We start from the raw sequence: 23940 nt of genomic DNA on the forward strand, positions 1-23940 counted from the left end.
TTGCTGTAAGTGTTGACAACCCTTCCAGGACTTCACAAGGGGGGTATCAGTATCTCAACAGGGAGCCTGTTGACATTTCAAACTGCTGATCCTTTTCTGCAGCAGCTAAAGTGCTGCTGTTTCATCACTAAATGGGCACAGGATCCATTTTTTTGCTGTCACTGTACCACTTGTCAGACTCAGAGAAGTACTTCTGCAAGTAACACAGAATGCTCCTTTCTGGGATTTCTTTTTCTTTTCCGCCAACTTAAATGACAATTGAGGATCAGCTTAAAATCCGCACTGTCACAATATTTCTGCTAATGTCTACTTGCTCTTTCTAATTAAAATAATGAAGCAGAGTGGTGTACTTGACCTGCGTGAAGGGCAACCCACATTCACATCTGCTCCTATTGTTATCTGTGTAGCTTCATTAGGACCAATCTGTTTCCCACGTTTTGACGTTCAACAAGGCTCCAGATGGACTAATCAAGGGACCGAATGTAGTTAGTAAGCATTGGAGAAACTGGTAGATACCAGAACACTACGAAATATATTTAGAAAAGCATATAACAGTTGGAAACAAAAGCCTACACTATTGGGGTAGGTCCGTTCTTTTGATTGTTTTTTACTAATCATGCAAACAATCAGACTGATGGACAAAAAAGGGGGGGGGTGTAACAACACAAACATAAATCACCATGCTCTAATTTACTTTAACTCTATAACTATAATAACAGTGAGAAGTTGTGTTGACTTTACAAACGGGGGATAACCAACACAAAGTTCCAAAAACCTTTTAGCGGGATTTCAGCATAGTCCTTTCCATTACAAAATTTAAACCATTAACTTAACATTTTTTCCCCATCTCATCATTAATTCGTTGGAGAAAGTGCAGGTGGCTGCTAAGTTCCAAAGTGTCTTACTAGGAATATTTGAAAAAACTGTGTATTTGACAAAAGGTCTTATACTCATTCAGTGTTTGTATTAGTGATTGGCCTCATTACTTGCACCACATTCTCTCCTGATGGGAGAACCAAATGATTAGGGTAAGGACCATATACTACATATAACGTCTATGGTAATGACAAAGGCTAAGATGATGTGGCTGTCAGTGATGATAGTGGCAGTGAGGTGAATCAACAAAGTCATTAGGGTTAAATTCCTATGTGTACAACATGTTGGGCTAATCCATTGAGTATATGTATATATAACCATAAACATAAAGAATATGAACGTAAAAATATAAACATGAACATCTGTTAAAAATTGATGTTATTTCATCCTATCCTTGTTGGGTATTCTTATTCTAAATACTGGAAAGAGTCGTCTCCCCCACCCTCTCCTTCCCAGACTGGATGTTCACTGAGGTTGCCAGGCTGAGACCGCAGCATCCACAACAATAAAGTTGCTAGACGCCAGGCATTACTTTACAGCACAGCCGAGTAGTTAGATGCTTGCTATACTGACAGTCATAAAAGCCCATGCTCTGTAGTACAGTGTGACTGTGTTCATATTGCTTTGACCAAGTAGCCTACAATGATGAAGCACCAGCAAAACACTCTGGGAGGTCTGGCTCGACAGACGCTTCTGGTATCCACCACCACACATCACAAACACAGCTAATGTTGACGTGCAAAACTGCTTGCAAATGAGTTCAGCAATTCTGCACCACTACAATCCTTTTGGCTAATTTTAAGTTTGGTTAAAATCAGTGGGCCAATCCCATTTAACATACGCTAGCACATATCTTCATTCCGAAATTACAGTTAAGCAAAAGGAGGGTGACAATTTTTTTCGATTTCCTAAAAAGAGGACACTCAGCGCAGCCTCGAGACACAATTTCAGACAGGCTTCTCAGAGGTTAATGAACATGCTTTATTATGTCCCAGTAGCACAAAAAATACCTTTTGCAATAAAATAAAATCTGTCACAACCTTAAACAAACTAATTGCTCTCTTTTTAAATAAATGAATAATATGAAATAATGTTCTAAATAGGACCTATTCTGTGTCAGCTTCAAAATCCAGCTTCAACTAAATATCTCCTTAAAACCTTTTCAAGGTAATAATTTGCAGTTTTTCGGTGTCTATGGGAGCTTTGAGATCTCCAGCACCTTTATTAGACACTGAAACGTATGTGCTAGCTTTGCACATGTTGCACTCTGCCTCCCACATGTCCCAACCGGGATGGTACGTGGAATGTTTTTTATGCACTTCAACTGTGAAGCTGCACTTACGCTTCGGCTCCACTGTCTGATCTACTCTCTGTATGATCTGCTCCCTGTCTGATCTGCTCTCTGTATGATCTGCTCCCTGTCTGATCTGCTTCCTGTCTGATCTGCTCCATGTATCTGCTTGATAATATAAATATACAAACATATTTAAAATAGAATAATAAATTATATGTTTGTATAATCAAGCATATAAAAAGGTCTCTCTTTCCAAATTAATGAACTCACTTCTGTTATTTTGATCTTTATCAGTGTATACGATAAATGTACAGAAGACTCAGGTGCTAGTCTATAATTTTGGTCTGATTATAACTTTGACTGGCAGGCAGAATCAATGAAACATCTTGGGGTGTATCTGCCTAAATATTTGCCCAATTTGAAACGCCTATATTACAAGACTTGAAATTATTAAAGATAGCTACGAAACATAGAATTTGATCTTTTCCTTAAAAGTTAGCCGATTTTAGTCATATTGGGATGAATGGGATTTTATTTTGTGTAAACAATAAACTCAAGAATTCCCCTACCATTGTCATCTAAACAAATTTAGGAATGTGATTGTTTTGTGTGTTTGCATGTGCTTTGAACAAGGTTTTTACTCCTTTTATGACTGTGCCTTACATTTCCTTAACTACTTAAAAAAATATGTTTTTTTCTTGGATTGTTTATTCTATTTTTGTATTATTTTGCCTATGATATAAGTACTTACTTAATAGTATAAAAACTATTAGTGTGACAGGAAAAGAAATGTGTTGACTGATGGCCATAGTCATAAATAATACCTTTTTATTTATTGTATTGAAAAATAAAACAATATACCATCATGTACAGAAGGCAATGCAGGCAGAAAGTAGTTTTACAGTGAAAGCACACTTGTTACACCCTTAAGCAAAACATGGAATACTTTACATGTGAGTTCAGTAAGATACCTTGGCCTTTTCTTCCCAAATCACTAACTCCATAGGTTGACCTGATAATAAGCTTATTTGTTCACCAATTTTCTCCCTCTCACACTAACACACACACACACACACACACACACTCAGAGTTCCACAAATGTATACACAAGTATCTTTACAGAATAGGTTTTAATCAAATTTAAAAAAAATCGCATATAAAAACATCTTTAATTCACATTTCACATTGTGTTAACACAGCAGTGCTCAGTTTGGCAGAGTAAACATTGTGTATGAGGCCACGTGTTCATTGACTCATGCAACAACAAACCAAACATATATATGTAATGCAATACAGACTTTGTGTCCCTATAATTACATTTTATTTTGCTTCCGCATTGATCTTTCAAATAAATTATAATGGACTGCTTTGTGAATTTATTTCATTTGTATCAGTGATTATCAGGGACTTCTGAATGACAGGATAAAGACTTAGACCTTATGTTTTATACTAGATGAAGTTCATAGCTTTTCAGAAAAATGAACATAATTGATTTTAGTCAGTGTCTAAAATGATTTTTTATATACTGTAATGGGACCTGTTATACTAATAACATAAGGTTAGAAGAAAACAGTTGACATTTCAAGGTGAGTTATTTTCTGTCAAATTCTTCTTTCTTCTTTTTAGTACAATACACTAAGAGTATTGTTTATTCATATATTAAGGAAAAAGCACACTATTTCAGTATGGGCATCACTACAGACCAGATTCTACACAGATTGGTTATTTTGTTTGGTAATAGAAAGCCACAGCTGTCTTTTGACACTTTAAGTTGCAGTGAAAACCATTATGTGTAACTTTTGTGATTAAAGTGATTGCTGGCTTACTTTTGTAGAATGTGCTACTCCCATCTCTGCTTGAAAATGGCAGTCTTTATAAATCTGTTCATAAGGCTTGGTAAACTCATAGTTGAAGACAACCAAATAGCAGCTGCTGTCAAAACAAAGTCAACATCAATCCCTCTTGACATTCTAAGGAGAAAATAAAGCATCCCATTGTGTGTTTTTAATGGTGTGTTTAATGTTACGTTTCCATTTGGGGAACAAATGTTGTGCCCGACTTCCTCAATATTTGCCCATGTCATGTTTTACTACCAGAATTTCAGAGTCAAAACTGGGGGATGAACACACATGAATAAGGCATTCAATTATTATTGCTTATAGTCACTTGAGACTCGCTTCACTCAAAGAATTAAAATAACAGCCTTAAAACAGCTAAAAAAATCTGTTATAATGTGCCAGACAGTGTATGATCCTTTAAAGCTGTGACTAATGCCTGCAGGAAGATGAATTACTTTTCAATAAAACCTTTTTAGATTTGGACAGCTGTTCAAGATTATTCACCCTGCTCTGCAAAGTGAATCAACATGAAAAATGTTAAACGATAATGCCACCTGTGCACAGACAAAGTCATTTCTAAGAAGGTTTATGGGTGTTGTTGAAAGTTTCTGTACACTGCAACGGCTGAAAAAAAGCTAAAAGGCAAAGCTATTTCAAACATTCACTAAGACAACAGAAATTTAGTCAGGTAAGAAGCTATCCAAACATTTAACACAAAGGCGCCTTATTAGCTCACCTGGTAGAGCTGGCGCCCCTATTTAGAGAGGTTATCTCCTTGATGCATTGGCCGTGGGTTCGACTCCAACCTGAATGTCCCCCCCCCACCCTCCTTCATGTCTTCAGCTGTCCATTACAAATAAAGGCCCAAAATGCCCCAAGAATAAAAAAGACTGGCTGTACAACGTGATAAACTCTCACCTCTGAAGTAAAGAATTTAATGCCATAGACTGTAAGAGGTGCTAGTGTCATTGTTAACAAGAAACAGAAGATTGTATCCTCGCTCGGACGGAAACATGAGAAAATGTTAATTCAAGCAATGAAGCAATGCGCTGCATACAAATGATCCGCATAGAAAACTGGCTTTGAGAGTCCGCCTCTTCATTTTTGATTTCAATCAATAAATATGCTTCCCAATAACATGCTCGTTTATTCTGAAGTGTAACTGTGATACTGCTTGGTACAATTTGTACAGTATTAGTATTGTGATATCCATCCGTTCAATTGAGACAAACTTTAAACAAAACACAGCATTTGAAACTAATTCAAATGCTTGCGCAATTTCTCTGAGTCAGTGGAGATTTCCAAGGCTGCATTGATGCTTTTATGAACAGAATAAAAAAGCATAATATTGAAATGTCAATATTAGTGTAAATTTCATACATAACCATTCAAATGTGCTACAACATGACATGGCGGAGTTCAGCTGATGTTATTTACATAGTTGTCGTAATTGCCACACATTGCCATCTCCACAGCGCTGTGGAGTGAGGTCTGACTCTACCACAGACATTCCAGGATAGGAGAGAAAAAAAACAGGCTTTGGGTCATTTGCATTCCTTTAAACCAATCACAATCGTCTTGGGTGGCGCTAAGCTATGGACGCAGCCAAGGTGGCTATGCAACATAGTCTCGGAACTTGTTTTGGTGGAACACGTGCACCCCTGCAAAAGAAAACGCTGAATAGAATATTAAATGAAGGAAACTGTTTACACAATACAGTAACGTGAGATACATTTGCTTAGCATAATTTGCTTTTACCATTGTATCTCAGTGTGTATTTCGTCCATATTGATCCCCAACAATCAGTCCCAATTAGATAGTACAGTAAATACTACTTTGGAAATCTTTATAACAGTTCCCTGAAAAAACCAAGCTGACTTGCTACACAATCCAAATTTTCTTGAAAACTAGCTTGTAGGTTCTTGTTGAATGAACAGAGTTGGAGAACGGCAACACACACAGAGCAGAAGGTAAGGGCTGTCTAGCGGAACATCTGGTGGTGCTGGATGTAGGGAAATTATCCTGAAAATGTTGTTGATATAGACTACATAGTTGCAAACAAGAGAGTTTATTCCAGTCTCTAATATGGGTTGACAAAGTGATGCACAGCTCCAATAAGAGTCAACTGAACTCCATTGGAAAAATATTTGATGACTGCAGTAAGTCCAGCATTCATAGTCATTTGGAAGTACATCACAAATTATTGATACAGGATAGTGTTGGTTTTTAGGTTTTAAGAGAAAATATAGTTACAAACACTGAACAAAAAAAGGCTTTTGGTATTGAGTTTGAATGCTTAGATAGTAGGGGTTATCTTAATTTACATAAATGCAGCTGAATGTCGCACATCTCAGCAGATGACGAACAAAAGCTGTAAATGATATTCTTAATGATTAATCATAGAGGAGGCTTGAAAATACTGAGGGTTATTCAATGTCCTCTATATTTGAACTTTAATAAACTGGATTATGAGGGTGAATACACCATTAACACGTGTTGACTGCTATATACACAACTACAGTATGTCTGAGGCTGATTTGGTGCTTTTACTATTTGCTTTACATATATAGCTTAATGAACTTATACTACAGTATATTGTATTTATATGTATGTATGTATTACCACATACTTCGGGGTCAATATTCTAATGTGCAGCTTCCCAACTCAAATACAAAGATATGTAAGATTTATAACCCTGTCAGTAAACTATTCACAAGATGGCAGAATCTTTTTAAAACAGCTATGCCATTGAGTTTAGCATTAGCAGTAGTGCTATTTACTTACGAGATACCCTTATGTGTAAAGTGCAAGTGAAATCTCAGCACTGTGCAAATATTAATGAGGGGCCATACGTGTGTAGAACCTGAGAAGGCATCATGGGAAATATCTGTGCACATACAACATTGAAATATCAGTGCTGCAGCATATGAGCAGATCTAGCGAGCCTGTTATACCGTCATAGTTTGTGCAGAATTAGAAGAAGGCTAGTGAATAGGAAGTCATCAATGTTCATTAATGAAGGGTCACTAAGTATTACATACCGTACACGTTAAAACTAACCATGTAGATGTGAAGCCAATGCATATTGGGAAAAAAGGTAGTAACTTAAAAATAAAAACAGATTCAAATAAATTAAATTAAATGTGCTTGCATGTGCCTCCATAGAGTCCAAAATAAATGTTGCAGATTATAACTAACGCTCACAGGACATAAATACTGTCATAATTTATCGTCAAACTCTAAGACAAAGTGCAGAGAAAAACCTTCATTATGCCGGATTCACAAAATAACTGCAACATTTCAGTTCTTTCTATTTAGTATGGAAGATTAAGATCAACACTAAGCTCTGTGGGTGGAGCTTAGTGTCAAATGGACTGTACATTTTGTTACATTACATTTGTAACAAGGGATGGATGTAGACACTTAAAAGGATCTTCTTGGCACAATTCTCAGTTGACAGCTAATTAGTACTAGTTAGCTTGTGTTAGCTAAAAGAAAACAAGCAGTAAATGCATACATACAAAGAAAATACATACAGTATTTCTATATATAGATTATTCAGACTAGGCATAATTAAAGGAAAGACCCCACCCTAAAACACTGACACACCTTGCATTTTAGCATCCATTTTGGTGTTGTATGGAGTATCTTTCTTTCCTATTAACTGGCCAAGTGTGATCAATGTCAGGGTGCAATTCTTGAAAAAAACATTTTGCAAGAAAATGAACATCAATGAATGTCAGATTCTTGTGAAAACCCTTCACAATCAGAGAGAAATGAGTATTTTTAGACCGGCTACGTACAAACACAGCTTCAATAGAACAGCAGGTGATGCAGCCACGTTCTGAGAAAAAGCCGAACTCACTTGCTGTGCTAATTGTGGTCAACGCATCACATCATCACATATCCCACAGCTAAAAACGGTTTCCATGACACAGGAAATCATAAACTAAAACTAAACTAAAACTAAATGAAATAAACAACATATTGAAAATAAACACATTCATTATGGTTAATTGATGTTCTATAACAAGGTGCAAAACATTTTCTAAGAGTGGATATTGCATTATTGCAATATTACACTTCACAGTAGACAAAGTGTAACTTGTCCTTATAATTGTTAACATGGAATAAACAAAAGTTGCAATCTGTCTGTGGCTAAAAAAACTGCTTTCTGTGTAAAGAATTTTAAATAAACACTGAACAGATTAAAGATAAAAGAATTGATGTTAATTTTAAACTGCAGCCTTAAAGCACAACCATTAATCATGTGGACCCATTACATTCTCATAAATGAACACAATCAGTGTGACAAACAAGAGAATTCAAAATGTAGTGATCAATTCCAATACCCACACTACAGTAATAAGACACAAATGCGGATAATATGCTTGTGTGTGTGTGTGTGTGATATATTTCTTGTATCCAGTGCTAAACAGACAAACTCATTGGTCTAAACTGCATATTAGTTGCTCAGGCACTTGTTTGAAGTACTAAAAAAAAATTAATAAAAATGGACTCTCATCTGACATTTGATGGATATCATTTCGTTCTGCTCTTTAAATCCCAGCGTTGAAGGATCCTTCCTTTACTCCGTGTCTCTCAACTCAATGGTGCAGGCCACTTGAGACAGTTCATTCTCAAAAAGGTGTACCACTGTGAATGGAGCTCTATTGCTTTGATCTCAGAGATTGGACATCATTCACTTAATGACATATAAAAGGCTTTGTGTGTGTGTGTGGAATGGATGGGTTGAATATCGGCGTGTCAGAAGCTGGACTCTGGGACTGTCCTTTTGCGTCCCAGCGAGGTCGTGCTGTAACGAGCCCTCTGCAGGGTGCCGTAAGACGGTTTGTCTGTTGTCAGGCTGCGTGGTGGTGCTGGGGCGGTAGACATACCGTTACGATGCAAAGATGCTGTCCTACGCATGCTCTGCTCCGCTTTGGTGGGGATGTTGGAGGAGCTCTGAGAGCGCTTGATCTCCGCCGTGGTTAGTCCCACCTTCCCGTTTGACAGCTCATTGCCCATGTGCCCAGAGCCGTTAGACCTGCCTCCTTCCACCCCAGTTCCTCCTCCTGCTGCTCCGTTGGACAGTGACAGCCTAGAGTGAGTCCTCCTGCCTCCTTCCTCAACTCCTCCTTTCCCTGACTCACCTTCCTTGGACTTCCTTGAGTCCTTATCCTTCTTCAGGAAGTTACCTTTAAAGAAGGAGAGCAGTCCATCATGGCTCTTGGGCACTTCTCCTTTCTTGGTCTTAGAGTTTCCTTCATATGCACCACAGGGTTCCCTATCAGACCATGTGTCCCCTTTTTGTCTTCTCAGGGTCCCATCATGAAGGCTAGGAGTGCTGTAGCTGGGCTGAACTCCAGCACTGGAAGTCCTTTTTGTCTCAGTAGTATCCTGGGAAGCTTTGGAGGAGCTTTGGTTCCTGGTGTCCTTTATCCTGGTGAGGGTGTTACTGCTAGAGCTACTGCTGATATTGGTGGTGCTCTCATCTCTTGTCTGGCTCCCCTTCCTGCGTCTCAAGCTGGCTGTCTTTTCTGATGGCCTCCTCTGGCCCTCTGGGACTTGTGGAGACTCAGGTGGCAGCTCATCCCCTGCCTTATTCATAAAATGTAAGCTCCCAACACTGGAAGATCGGACATTGGTTGAAGCCCGACCCTCAGCAGCTGCCTTTGTAATGCGTGGGTCGCTCATCAACGTTACTATTGGATCCTTTGTGCACCGGGGCCGTCGGCCAGATTCCAAGTACTGTACCAGCTCCACAGGGGAAGGATCTTGAACAGATGGAGGCACTTGTTCAGGTTTACGTATGTCCTTTGAACCGAAGGACCAGCGCAGGGGAAACACTTTGCTCAGGGTGTCCCTGGGCTTGCTGGGGGCTCTCATGCTCACGCTGTGTCCCTGAAGACCCCTGATAAATGGTCTGCTCTCAAACCCCCCTAACAATTATGTAGAGAGGAAAATGTTCACATTTTAGTTTTTAATTAATCTTGAAATGAACAACCAACAAGATCCTGAACTGATTAGGGCATATACTGAGTTTGGCCCCTTACCTCTTTCTACTTTAGAACCATTTTCAAGGAAGACCGGAGACTCGGGCGAGTCAGGTAATGAAGATGGGCAGGTGGTGGAGGATCGAGAGACCAGACTGCCTCTTTTACTATCCCCTGTCAGCCGGATTAGCCAGTGGTCTGACATTGATGAACTTGTGGATCCTATGAGACACCAGAGGACGGATATATGCCATATTAAGAGTATTGCACCAATTAAGCATTGCACTTCTATTACAGTATATATAACTATGTATAACAGTTTAGAACACAAATTATGAATGTTCGATGTGACATAACCATAGATTTAAAAAAAATAAAAAGAATCGATGACCTACACCATCATATATTTGGAGCATCATATTTCTAGACTGCCAGGCATTATGGGAATCTTTATCGTTTCATATAGACTAATGTAAAGTATACTTTAAATGTGTTGAGTAATGTTTCAGATAAGTAGCTAATGGAGAAAATAGGTTTTCAATGCATCTAAGGTCAAATAAACTACTGGGAAGAAATGACCAACAGCTGATCAAACCAGTGTATGTTTGAGTATCTGACGTTGTATAATGCTAGACCCTAATTTGCCTTTATCTTTGGATGTATCCCTGCTTTGATCCAAGCTATTTGCACTATTTAAATACTACCAGTTACTGTTATGTTATAACTCTAGTGCCAATTTATTGCCATTCACTGGCTATTACTGAAGGATACTTACTTTTAAAACTTTTACTGTTTATAACTCTACTCTCTTTTTATTCTTACCTATATTTGTACATTGTTGTTTTTACCTTTACTATGTCTATTTAGTATTGATACAGTGATTGCAATCTCGTAATTATACAATGACAATAAAGATATTAAATTGTACTTTATTCTCTTCTTAAATAATCTGATTCAAGAAGGCACAGCTTTTACTGTGTAGAGAGGAAAAAAATAATTTCCAGAGTCCTCTCCTGAGGAAATGACACACACACACACACACACACACACACACACACACACACACACACACACACACACACACACACACACACACACACACACACACACACACACACACACACACACACACACACACACACACACACACACACACACACACACACACACACACACACACACACACATGTGGTTTGGCAGAGCGAACACATACTGTAGCGGCTTAGTGTACTTCACATTTTGCCTTTAATATTATACATTGTCATACATGACAATGTATAATATTAAATGTCATTAATGTCATGCTTTTACACAGCTACAGATCTACAGATGAAGACATACACTCTACAGTACTTGACATTTTGAAGGTGGACAAACTGAACTAGGAAAAGAACATTTCGTGAAGAAAAAATGTAACTCAATGATAAAGGTTAATCAGAAGCCCTTCTGACATTTGTAGTACCGGTGTGTGCGTGCACCCGACTACAGAAGCCACGGCCAGGTAAAAATGCTACATGAATGGTGATGGTGCTCTTAGTAAACCTTCACCGCTCTGTGTACTCTGTTCTTCCTGTCGGCCTTTTCCTCTGGTAGTTGAGTACTTTCTGAATGCATGCATTTATCTGATGGCTTTTAGTAACGTACACACTAACAGGCTGGAGGCCAGACTAGAGGCTCCAAGCCCCCTGTGACCCTGCATGGGATGGATTTTTTGTTACATTTCCTTTCAAATATGTTCACGTTTACAACTTATGCTACCAAAGCCAATACCAGGCCTTTTCAAAATGTGAAGAGTGACTCATGCATGTTTAATCGCACCTGGGTATAGAAGCACAGCATGGAATAAATACTGTCATAAAAAACATAAATCAAATGAACAAGATCTCGGGTTCTCTTGGGTGTGATATTACACAGTTTTATTTTAATTACAAATCACACATCTATATTTTCCCTACAGTCACATAATTTAAGGTAATTTTCTAGCGACTCTCTGACTTCCCCACTGTGCCTTTAAGCAGGTGTTTGACATTGCTGGGCTTGCATCATTGAATGATTACTATACGCTGTGGGGGTGTCATTATTCTATTGTATGCTGTTGTTAACGTGCTTTAAAACAAATATTGTGAGGAATATTTTGGTGCCACCAACAAATATGTGTAGGGGCAAAAAGACACCCTGTGGTGTAAACCCCTACGGTGTACCCCTTCGGCGGATGCTAGTGTAACCACAGGGAACATTGTTCTGTGTTGGTAGAATGTATTGTACATGTGCAAAACAGAAACACAATGATTCCGATGCTGTATTCTGGTCTACAAGCCAAAAAATGGAGATAATAAGCCCTCTAGAGTCAATTAATGTGTAATGTGCGTAACAGACAGACAGACAATGAATTGTCCTTGATTAGTGGAAATTTGTTTCCAAGGCCCGTACACACATAAGAACAATTAAGGAAAAAAAACAGCCACAAGAACCACAATAAAGTCACAATAACATGAATCCTTTGAGTATTATTGCTACAGTTTGTTGAGGGTAGTTATGGCAAAGGGCACAACGCTCTTGCTGTAGCATGCATTTTTTATTTCAATTTTTTACAAATCAAAGGTCTCTTTTTGTGTAATGGCCAAGAGCCAGCGTGAATCAAGACGTCCGGATAGCCTAATCAAAGACCGAGACCACCAACGGATCTGATATCTAAAACTGCATCACCAGATACTGAGAGTGACAACATTGAAAAGACTGAGCAGCCATAGCATTAAGCAATATTCATTCAAGTCAAGTATTCAATGAACAACCTAAAATGCCTTACAAATCAAAGGTCTGTTTTAGTGGCTGGATTGGAGTAGAGCGAAGCATGAGTTCAGGGGGTGGCTGGGGTTGAGTGCTATGGTGAGTGTTTTGCGTCTGATGGCAGTGTCTAAACTCCAACAGTGGGTGTCTGCCTCTTACAAAAAACACATCAAACAAGGTAAGTTCCAATTTAGTTTTTATTGTTTTCACCTGCATGTTCACTTCTCTCCAATATGTTGTCCAGTGCTATATCTGTATTCTGTTGGAGCTAGCCAGGTAAATACTTGAGCCTGCGTGTATGAAATCCCTGTACATGCAACAATTAAGGGGGTCTTGGTGCATGTTACCATGAAAGAGGAAAAATAAAAAGCCACTTTAATTGTATTTTATTGATGGAAGATTCTTTTTGTTTTTTAGTCTGAATAATTGTAACTGTAAAATATAACACTAATGTATTCATAATTTCATGATAATTGTAATTACTCCCCCCCTCAATAGCTACAGACTCAGAAATGGCACATACTAAGGAAAGTTCATTGTGGGACTGGCTCTGGTGGCTGTAATTCTGCACCAAGGTTGGATTTTGGAGAGAGACTTCAGATACAGTATTAGGGGATCACTAAGGTCTGTATAAAAGCATCCAAAGAGCACCGTGTAATGGGAACTTTAAATTATATATGTTTGCTTAATTTTATCAACTTAAAATGAACTAGTTGAATGAATTATTTTTTCTGACTTTTAGACTTTTTAGTGTTTCAATAACTCTTTCTGGATTGTGCTGCCAATGTAACGATAATAGATGAGAGTACAAAAACAGTGTGTTCCTCCAACTAATACTTTATAACAACTAGTATCAACTGGCAACAATTATAAATAGATTTTGACACATCATGAAATAACATTTATTACTGACAAAAAAACAACAACCTACCTCTGACGGAGCAATTGGCCGACCATGGAGGAATGGTGTTGCGTCTCTGGTAGAAAAGAATGTAGGCTCCTCTGGTGCAGACTTCTTCCTCTGGCACCAAGTCTACGCTGCTGTCATCGTAGCTATACCACTGTCCGTCCACGGAATTCCGACAGTAGGCTGGATTAGAAAATGACAAGTTGAAACAATGGACACCAGCACATATGTAACTTAATGGAAATTAAGTTATGCAACACTTCACTTCTGCTGCATATACAGTTGTGTTCAGAATAATAGTGTGATTAAAAAAGTGAATTATGCGCAAAAGCCTTAAAATAGCTTTTAATTCCATAATATCAATGCATTGCAAACAATGCACATTCAATTCCAAATCAAAACATTACATAAACTGATCAAGTTTGTGTGTGCATTTAAAGAAAGTGAAGAAAAAGGAATATTAGGCTGTTCAAAAAAAATAGCAGTATAAGCATTTTTCTTTACAAACTCATACATGAACTGTATAAACTAAAACATGTCTCAAGGGTTTGCTTCACTTTGATTCACCAAACTAATATTTAGTTGCATAACCATTATTTCTAAGTACTGCCCTCTCTGTGTTGCATGAAGTCGACCAACTTCTGGCACTTGTGAACAGGTATTCCAGCCCAGGGCGATTGAACTACATTCCACAATTCCTCTGCATTACTGGGTTTTGCCCCAGAAACAACATTTTTGATGCCACCCCACAAGTGTTCCAATTCCTAGAGCTCAACCCCATAGAGCAAAACATCAATCTTGTTCATCTGGAAGACTTTGCTCGCTTACTGGTATGTTTTGGGTCATTGTCTTGTGTAAATACCCATTTGCATGCATGTCATGACTGTTGGTCTGTTAGTCTTCCATGACCTTACAACACTAAATAGTAAATTTTTTGCTAAGTAGAAATATCACTTCTACCAAAAAATATGATTTATGAGGTTAGGGATGTTGGACTGCTATTACTTTGAACACAACTGTATGATACATGAATTCATAGCTAAGAAATCCACCAATGTTGTCATGCAGATTGTTGAAGCACGCCTGTTCTTTTACAGTGTACAGGAACTATTTAAACACAATCTTCTTTACATAAAAAACCTTGTGTCCTTATTATAGTGCATAAGGCTCCCACTTCCATCTCCATGCCATAAAAGACCCTGAGACAGGATGCAACTGCCAAACAAGCTGTCACAGAGACAACTGCTTCACCCTCCTCATCTCCTGCTGTCTCCTATTCTCCTACTAGTTGCAGTGCTGTGTGTCCGTACAAACCATCCCTTGCAATTACAGACCTTTGCCTAGCCATTGTGTCGAGGTTTCCATTATGCCAGTCATGTGAACACACCACCTGCATACTGGCCAATGTGTTCCAAAAGCTGAAGGAATGTAATTGACTAAAAATAGAAACGACTCTGCCTGAGAATGTGGCAGGGGTTTCATTTTTAAATCCACCTCTTCATTCTGTTCAATTCTATTATTCTTATTGTAATTTTGCACAACGGTTGATCTAAAACAATATAAAAAAGAATATGAACATGTGTGGTGGCCGCCTATCATGATAAGCAATATTAGACTACTTGCAATTACTGCCAGTGTGGGAAGGACCAGAGTTTGTTGGCCAGTGTTTCAAGGTCATTAGAGACCCATATCGTCCAAGAGGTGTATTGAACACTTGTAATGAACACTTTTTAACTTTTCAGGATTTTCTCGCTACTGCAACATTCTTTCTGCGTCTTGAGACTTAAATCAGGTAGTGAGCCGAGGAAAGAATTAAGAGTGGTGCTACTTATCACAATGTTGACAATGAAGACATTGATTTAGTTGTTGAAGCATATTCCAGGAGGACATAAAAAAATTTGTCAAATGCTCATCTACGGAAATTTAGAAATTTCCACATGAACTCAAATGTTGGCTATCTTGCAGACTTTATGTTTTTTGACACTCAAATACAGGGATGTAACAACATAGTGTATGTGCTTTATTGCAAGATACTGTCAAGCAACTTAGATTGGCTAAAAGTAACTATAAAGTCCCAATCGGAAAATTATTTGAGGTGTTAAAATGCTGGCCTGATCAACAAGTATTCAGTAGGGTAAGGTAAAAGACAGTAAACAACCGGTCATATTTGTAAAAATGTATTCACCAGATGTTAGTATTTTACTGATATTATGAAATTATTATTAGTAGTATTAGTTACGGATATTAATATATCAATTTATTTTCTGTCAATGAATCAACTAATACTGTAGGTTCATTGTTTTAGCATGCTTGTTCATTTAATAATGTCACAAAGAAAGCCTTAAAACAAAGAGTTACTACATTGTAAATAATGTATTTTATCACCCAATTGCATACCAGTATAATGTCCACCGTGCATTCCTCCATGGTGGTTACACACAGCGTAGAGGTCATACAGATAGTCGTGGGGGAGGATCATGTCAGCAGGTTGGTGGTGTTGGCCTGAAGCGTTCTTCCAGGGCGGAGGCCAGGACCCGGAGTTCAGGTTCCCCATACTCTGACTCCTCTTTACCACATGGGGGGCCATGTCCAAACCAGTCAAGGGGAAACGCACCAGGGTTGACAGCTTGTTCCTCCGCTCGCCTACCTGTTTCAACATTTCATTTTATTAATAAATACAGTACATATTTGTCCGGAGCTCCAGAGGTAAAATGGAGGAGAAAAACAAAAAACAAACAAAAAAAAACATGTACTGGAGACAAACACTTTTTCATGATCTTGACTTTGTTTTGCAAGATCTCAAGTTTTATTTGTGAGTACTTGACTTTTTGAGAAGTCTCGAGTTTAGTCCCCAGTAGGCTACATTTATTTATTCATATATTTAATTTTTCCACCATGAAACTCGGGATCTTGAGTTTATTGTTTGTCCCCAGTACATGTTTCTTTTTTCTCCTTCATTTTTTTTGCTTTTCTCTATGTCACCTCCGGGGCTCCGTACCGTCCATGCGAGCAGAGGAATGAATTTAAAAGAATTCAACACTAAAAGCAATCAAGATATTGGTGCAAAAAACTAAAATAAATAAACTAATTAAATAAATATAAAACACTAATACAAATTACAGTTTAGAAGTGATATCCCATCAAAGAAAGAAGAAGGAAAAAAACTAGCTGCACAGGTGTCTAAAGGTTGGAACGTTCAATCATAAGTGCTCAGCGGCTTCTCGACTCCACTCTTTTCCTCTTATTCTCTTGTTAGCCGCGTTACCATGGAGACTACACATCGCACTCTAGCTTTTCGAGACCCGGCCTACTTTGCATCTGATTGGCTAGAACTCGTTTCAATGGTAGGTGTAAGTTCATAATAGACATATTTCGATTTACTGTATATTTAAAAAAAAATCCAGTTATAATAATCTTTATTTATTTGGTCTAGAGAGGCACTCAAGCCAAACAGGACAAAAGGCAGCTACTACATCTAGATGTCCCTGATGTCAGGCATGTGTGGGGATACTAATGAGCTCCCTGTGAATGCTAATATTGTATGTTGGATGTGTTCCAGAGAATGATAGGGTGGCCTAGTTATAATGTTGCAGGCATTGAGTATTTTTAAGTTAAAACCTTTTTCAGCCAGTTTTGTTTGGTAAAGTAGAAAAAGCACAGGTGTTACTAACGTTATAATAGAATAGAATAGAATTCAGTCAACTTTAGTTTTATTATTCACACCTGTACTTTTCCCTACTGTGACTTATCAAAACATGTCTACTTATAGTGTGGCATAGGGATATATAGAGCCGAGCAGTGAGGATAAAATCCTAAGCCATGCCGGTTGGGAAGGAGGCAGCATAATGAGAGGTATTTTTTGTGTCTTGGGTGGGAAGCAGCACTGGTTGACATGCTGCAGGTAATTAATGTTATGGAAAAACTCAGAAGCAGCACAGTTCATATTCACAAATGTGAAAAAGGTTTGTGGTAATTTGAAGCCTTACACAGAAGCATTTAATAAAATCTTGATTGGGGAGAATTTAGGATTTAACAGCAAAATGTTACAGTACAGTAGGTGTATTTAAATTCATGCTGGAGGGGTAACATTTAGTGGAACCTTCAATGTACACAAAGATATTGCGGGAGTCGTAAACACAAACGCTTACCTAAATCATGAACCCAAACAAAACAGCACAGCCTGAAAACAATGTCAGCCTGACCATACTGCAGCAGAGCCTAAACTTAGGTGTGTGTGTATGAATGTGAGTATGTGTTATGTGTTAACTTCCTAGCCTGGACATGTCAGGACGGGAGCACTTGAGGCAGCACTGTTTTATAATACAGCGGTTCTGTCTCACGACATCTATGGAGACATAGAATTGAACTATTACTCTGCCTAAGATAGATTAGTCCCTACTGCTGTTATGTTTGGCACTGACCTGAATGAGATATGGGCTACCACTGTCTCAAATACATAACATGAATTTGTAAGCTGGGAATTCCACCACAATTACTGAAGAGTACTTGTGTTTCTTTATCTTCCTGCTGTTTGGTAAGACATCTCTTTCTCCAAAGACGAACACCAGCAGACTGTTTGTCATTCATTTTGGTTGTTTACAGCAGCGTTCAATGCAATCCCGCGCCTCTAGACAGAGACAAACGTGTTACCGGTCAGATAGAGGATACGTAGGATTGATTCTTTTCTTATTTCTCCAGCTGAGGTCCCTGATGTTGTTATCAAAAAACATTTCCAAGGTGAGGTTGGGTGTTGAAGGGCTGTTGTGACTGACACACATCTTCAATAATGCATGGGGATCAGGGACAATGCCTGTGGTATAATGGGGTGTCGGTTCACAAAAAAAACAAAAACAGTCTCAATCATTGGGATATGACACTTTGTTTCTTAGTATGCTGTAAAGATGTCTGGCTGTAGAAATTCACATTCAGGATGAGCAATTTTATGGATTTTGTTTTGTGGTTGCAATATCCATCCAACTGGTCAACTGTCTGCTCTACATTACCTGCAGTATGTCTGTTAATTACTTTCCTGTCTAATGCATTCTTGCTCAGCATTTATCTCACTCCTCGCTTATATCCTCTTAAACTGTCATAACCTGAATCCTTATTCTCTGCAGAATATTTGATGCAAGATGTCTTGGAATTGTGTTAACAATTGAGTTTTCACATACTATAGAACACCTAGGAAGATATCTGGCTCAATCTTCAACTATGTTCACCAACTAGTCACTAAATCAATCAATCAATCAATCAAAATGTATAATGTATAAAGCGCTTTAACACAACCAGCAGGTATCCAAAGTGCTTAACAAAACGAGTAAAATCACAACATACAATAGAAAGAGTAAACATAGAAAACAGTAAAATCACAAAAGGTTACAAAGGGCAAAAAAATGAAATTGTCACACCACTGCTACGTATTAAAAGCCAGACTGGACAGATATGTTTTGAGTTTGGACCTAAAAAGAGAGACATCTGTAACAGTACGTCTATAAGCAGGTAGCTTGTTCCAGAGGGGTCAGAAACTCCAAAAGCCTGATCACCCCACCGTTTATACCTGGAACTTGGGACTTCTAAAACCAACTGATTTGAAGACCGCAATGACCGGTTGTGTTCCCGCACAGTTAAAATTTCAGACAAAAACTCTGGGGCAAGACCATTTAAAGCTTTAAAAACAAACAATAAAATCTGAAAATCTATGCTTAAACGCACCGGGAGCCAATGCAGGGTGTAGAGAACGGGAGTGATGTGTGCACGTCTAGATGTGCCTCTCTGGTTCTGATAAGGTACAGTGGGTTTATCAGAGCTTCTATTTTGCTGAAGCTATCTGACCCAAAACATTAAGCATTTATCCCAGTAGAGCTGAGAGGAACTAGGTGATACGTCTGTGACTTTCTCATTACACATACACCAGTCATTGCAAGTTTTGACTAGAGTACCTGTCCTCCCCAGAGACTTTAAGGCTCACATACCTGTCGGAAGCGCTTGAGATGGAGGATCAATATGTCAGGGAGAGTCCAAAGGCTCATCTTCACCATGCCCTGCTGAAGCTGCTTACAGTGTGGGCACTTCCAGGCATCATCTGGGGCAAGCTGGAATCAGTCAATGAACCAATTAATTACATGGTTATCCATTCAAAACAAATTGAAAGTCAAAATGTAACATGTTTATGCATACAGTATATGTGGTCATTTTCTCCTTTGGGTGGCGGTAAATAAGTATGTAGGGAATGGGTTGGGAACCCAAAGGTTGCTAGTTTAACTAATGCGGATCAAAGTATGGTGGTGGACTGGTGGCTGGAGAGGTTCCAGTTCAGAAGGCACGGCACCATTCCCCTAAATACTCGGGGCGTCTGTCCATCAACATCTGCAGCCCCCTCACTCTGACATCTCTCCATTAGTGCATGTATAGATACTGTGTGTAATGTGTGTTCTAACAACAGAGTGAACACATTGTAATTTCCCTTGAGGGATTAATAGTATAAATTACTATTATTATGTAATGTCACATGTTTACGTCAGATGAGCTGTCCTTTTATGAAAGCAGGTGTTCATGACGTGAGATCAGGAAATGAAAATGTCCTTGTCTCATGTTAATGCTTCATTTAACAAAACATAATTTGTGCAGGAGAAGAACCTGCTGTAGCTTTACTATCCTGTCTCTCAGCATCAAATTGCTGCTTTGGTGTGATGCAAGTTTCCAGGGGCAGAGGAGTTGCTTCGTGCAACTCTACTACAATACTCACTGAAATAAATACTTGTTCTTATGTTTTTGATGAGAGAAAGATTTGTCAAATACAGATGTAGTTGCTAAGCAACATATAAAAACAAAAAAGATTTCCCTTGATCTTCCATTTGTTTCCTTTCACGTGTGTCTTATTGTAAGGAAAAAAATCTAGGAATTAAGGTTTTTGTAAAAATAGGTGGTCTTTGCAATCAAGTGTCATCTAGTTACTGATGAATGTCTGCACAGCTGGATCACATTTTGTTCAGTCGTCTGCAGCATCTAGTCGTCTTAGAGTTCCCTATTTGTAAAGATAATGTGATGCACTGATTCATGGTTAGTGCTGTTGTACCAAAGTCCGGAATCGTAACAAAATATAATAGGAAATGTCAGCCTCTGCATGATGACTCTTTTAATGAACTTTGCAAGCATTCACACACTCACAACAAACAGATCAGTCAACTGAAAATACCAATGGCTTTTGTCTGCAGAGCTCAATGGCACAGGTTTGCAACAATAGTGTGGCCTGTTTATAATAAAATTAAAAAAAATAGGCAAATAAAACTAAAAACATGCCCACAATGTAAGCTATGCCCCCCCCCCCAGGAAGCTTTGACCTTCCGATATTTTAATCTGCATTTCTAGACGTTTTGCTTTGACTTGAACTGCCTGGTTGCCAATCTTGACCTCTTTATCTGTAACAGCTGAATTTATTAAGTCAAACTGAACTGCAACCTTTATTTTAACTGGAGTAGATACAGTAAGCACAAACGCTTTTATCCAGAAAACCACAGTTCCACACACACAGTTAAGAGACATTCAGAGAAATGGTTTGAAAATGTTTTTTTTTTGTTTTTTTTCACACCACCATTTATAGGAAACCAACGTCCCGTAACACTATACTTCATGCAAAGAGCTGTCATCCAAAGCATCTTAAAGACAATATACCCTTCGGTCAACATCAAAGAAGAGGAGAATTTGTGATGAAAATCACGTGTTTTCCTCCCTGCAGACCTGGCAGTTCTCAGTGTGGTCATTGTAATCACTGCTCTTATGTGTCACAATGCAAAAGCATTCAGGATATCCATGGAGACAAAAACTATAAATTGAGACACTTCATCAATTGTAAGACAACATATGTCATTTCAAAATTGGAATGCCCCTAGTGCAATGTGTTTTATACCAGTAGAACTAAATGCAGACTACAAGACAGACACAAAATGAGGACTATCCGATCCGATGGCTAGACATTTAAAGCTTTTTGATATTAATGAACGTTACATTCAAGCCATTTCCAAATGAATTGCTACAAAGCTAATTAAGATGAACAGCTCCAAAAACCTCCCTCTGTATTTGTCAGTATCGCTATGTTCAGAAGATTGTGTTGTCCAGCAACTTTTGCGTGCAGCAACTCAGGTGAAGATAATTACCACTTCTGATGAGTCCATAATGTTTTTTTAATCCTCCGTATCCTCCTTGGCTGCTAGTGACTGTGTGGAAGAGGGGTGGGGGCTGTGCGTGACAGTGTTGTTGACATAACTTCTCATGGGGGTACAGAAACTATGCACTACAGCTTTAAAAAAATACATAAAAAAATAACAGCAACCCATCTGTCCTGAAAGCTGTAGGCATAGACCATATCCCGGGAACAATACGTGGAGGTTATGGGACCAAACAGCTCAACCTAACTGAAAAATGGCCTCAGGAAGAAACTTGTTTTGGTGAAACGTTTAGGTTCAAAAGTTGTTTTAGTTGTGCAATAGAAAACTCAGATTGGACAGATAGTCTAGCTAGCTGTCTAGATTTACCCTGCAGAGATCTGAGGAGCAGTTAACCATTAAAAAGAGTCCAGACACTACTGACTATACTGTATGTTATGTGATGACTTCATTATTATCATTTGTCTTCCAGTGGAAATGTCTTGTGATGATGTAATCACTGTAGTAATCTTAGTAATTCATTTGGTATCATCATAACTTTTAGAAATATTGGCATCTATAAAAAAAAATGCAAGTCGTAATAAACCATAATTATACTTCTAGATAACACTGTTCATGCCTGCTTCGGTGTGTTGACTGTGCACTATTTTGTTGTGTACCACCAACACTGCTTATACTGTACACACAGAGGGTTTGTATATAATCCACTAAAGTTGGGACACTTGTTGGAATTGTTTGCATCAACTTTCAAGGCTCAATTTATTGCTGCAGATAAGTTGCAATGTAAGTTGGTTTACATTGTTTTTTAGTTTTTGGTAACTGAACTTATTTGTTATTGTACAATTCTATTTCATTTTTTTTTAAATCTATTTCAGACTTTTGTTGTACCTGTACATTCTCTTACTGTGTATATTTTTGACTGCTGTGCACAACAACACCAAGGCAAATTCCTAGTTATGTAAAAAAAAACATACTAGGCTATAAACCAGCAACTCACCCACTCTCATCTTTTGAAATTCTGTAGTCTTACATACTTTGCAGCTTAGGAGGGATTTCTGTCCACCTGAAACCATTTTTTTTCTTTGCCACATTCACTCTGGCTTGAAAGAAGAATTCACTGCTGGTGTAAGTGTGATGGAGTTAAATTTGAGGGGAATTTCTATTTTGTTCTTCCAATTTAGAATTTAGTCTGGTTTTTGGGCAGGAGAGGACTCCAAGATAGGCAAAGGACAAGTGGCAGAGGAGAATACCAATGTAGTATGTTGTTTACCTGATAGTTGTGTTGCATATATTCTCACCTGTTCTTCTTTGGTATACAGCTGAAAGCACTCGTCCAAGGTACAGCTATGCTGCTGCAGATGCTGCTGCTGCTGGCTCCTCACACTCTCTGCATCCTTGACCACCTCCTCTTGGATGCTGCCAAATAGACTGGAACACACACACACACACACACACACACACACACACACACACACACACACACACACACACACACACACACACACACACACACACACACACACACACACACACACACACACACACACACACACACACACACACACACACACACACACACACACACACAGCATATTGCTTTCAATCAGTTGCAGCTTTGTTTTTGCAGTGTTTGGACCAGTGTGAGTCTGTGTGTCTGTGCCATTTCACAGACACGGATTGAATCATCGTGTGTTCTGGGAAATCGTGCAAAAGGTAAATTGACACGGATGATGACATCCACAACAGTTGTGTGTGTGTGTTCCGCTCCTAACATGTTCTTCTTCATTATACAGTGTATACTCCACTAGAGGTTAAATTGTTGTGTACAATACTTACTAGGGGTGATCCGAGTATCCGGCGGAAACGAGTATCCGGTACGGATAAAGCACTTTTGCAGAGTACAAGTATTTTACGAGTAATATGAGTCAATATCCGTGCTCGGATTGAATACAATTCCTCAACTGGCCGCGCAGCGTTCTGTTATAATCACAGCGCCCCCCGTCTACAAACACGCTCGGATCAATCTCACACACACACACACAACATGGAGAAATGCGCTCCCTCGGCCTCTCTCTCTCGC

The 23940-nt window shown here is 38.6% G+C and overlaps 1 protein-coding gene across 2 annotated transcripts in view; it reads right to left on the reverse strand.

Moving 5' to 3' along the window:
• Positions 1-3592: 3592 nt before the first annotated feature.
• Positions 3593-23940, reverse strand: part of usp43a (ubiquitin specific peptidase 43a) — a 96813-nt gene continuing 76465 nt past the window's right edge. Inside the window, exons 11-17 of one of the 2 annotated variants that reach the window (XR_004659988.1) lie at positions 23159-23288; positions 19671-19790; positions 16096-16345; positions 13723-13881; positions 10065-10226; positions 7430-9950; positions 3593-3606 (exon numbers count right to left, since the gene is read on the reverse strand). Coding sequence is in view for 1 of the 2 variants with exons in the window: in XM_034896897.1 (XP_034752788.1) it covers positions 8776-9950; positions 10065-10226; positions 13723-13881; positions 16096-16345; positions 19671-19790; positions 23159-23288 (1996 nt within the window). In the remaining variant the exon portion in view is untranslated. Of the gene's footprint in view, positions 3607-6665; positions 9951-10064; positions 10227-13722; positions 13882-16095; positions 16346-19670; positions 19791-23158; positions 23289-23940 lie in introns of those variants that run through there. The other variant, XM_034896897.1, reaches the window with a different exon arrangement.

This window comes from Etheostoma cragini, chromosome 2, assembly GCF_013103735.1.
Source record: "Etheostoma cragini isolate CJK2018 chromosome 2, CSU_Ecrag_1.0, whole genome shotgun sequence".
In the NCBI taxonomy this organism is placed as follows: Eukaryota; Metazoa; Chordata; class Actinopteri; order Perciformes; family Percidae; genus Etheostoma; species Etheostoma cragini.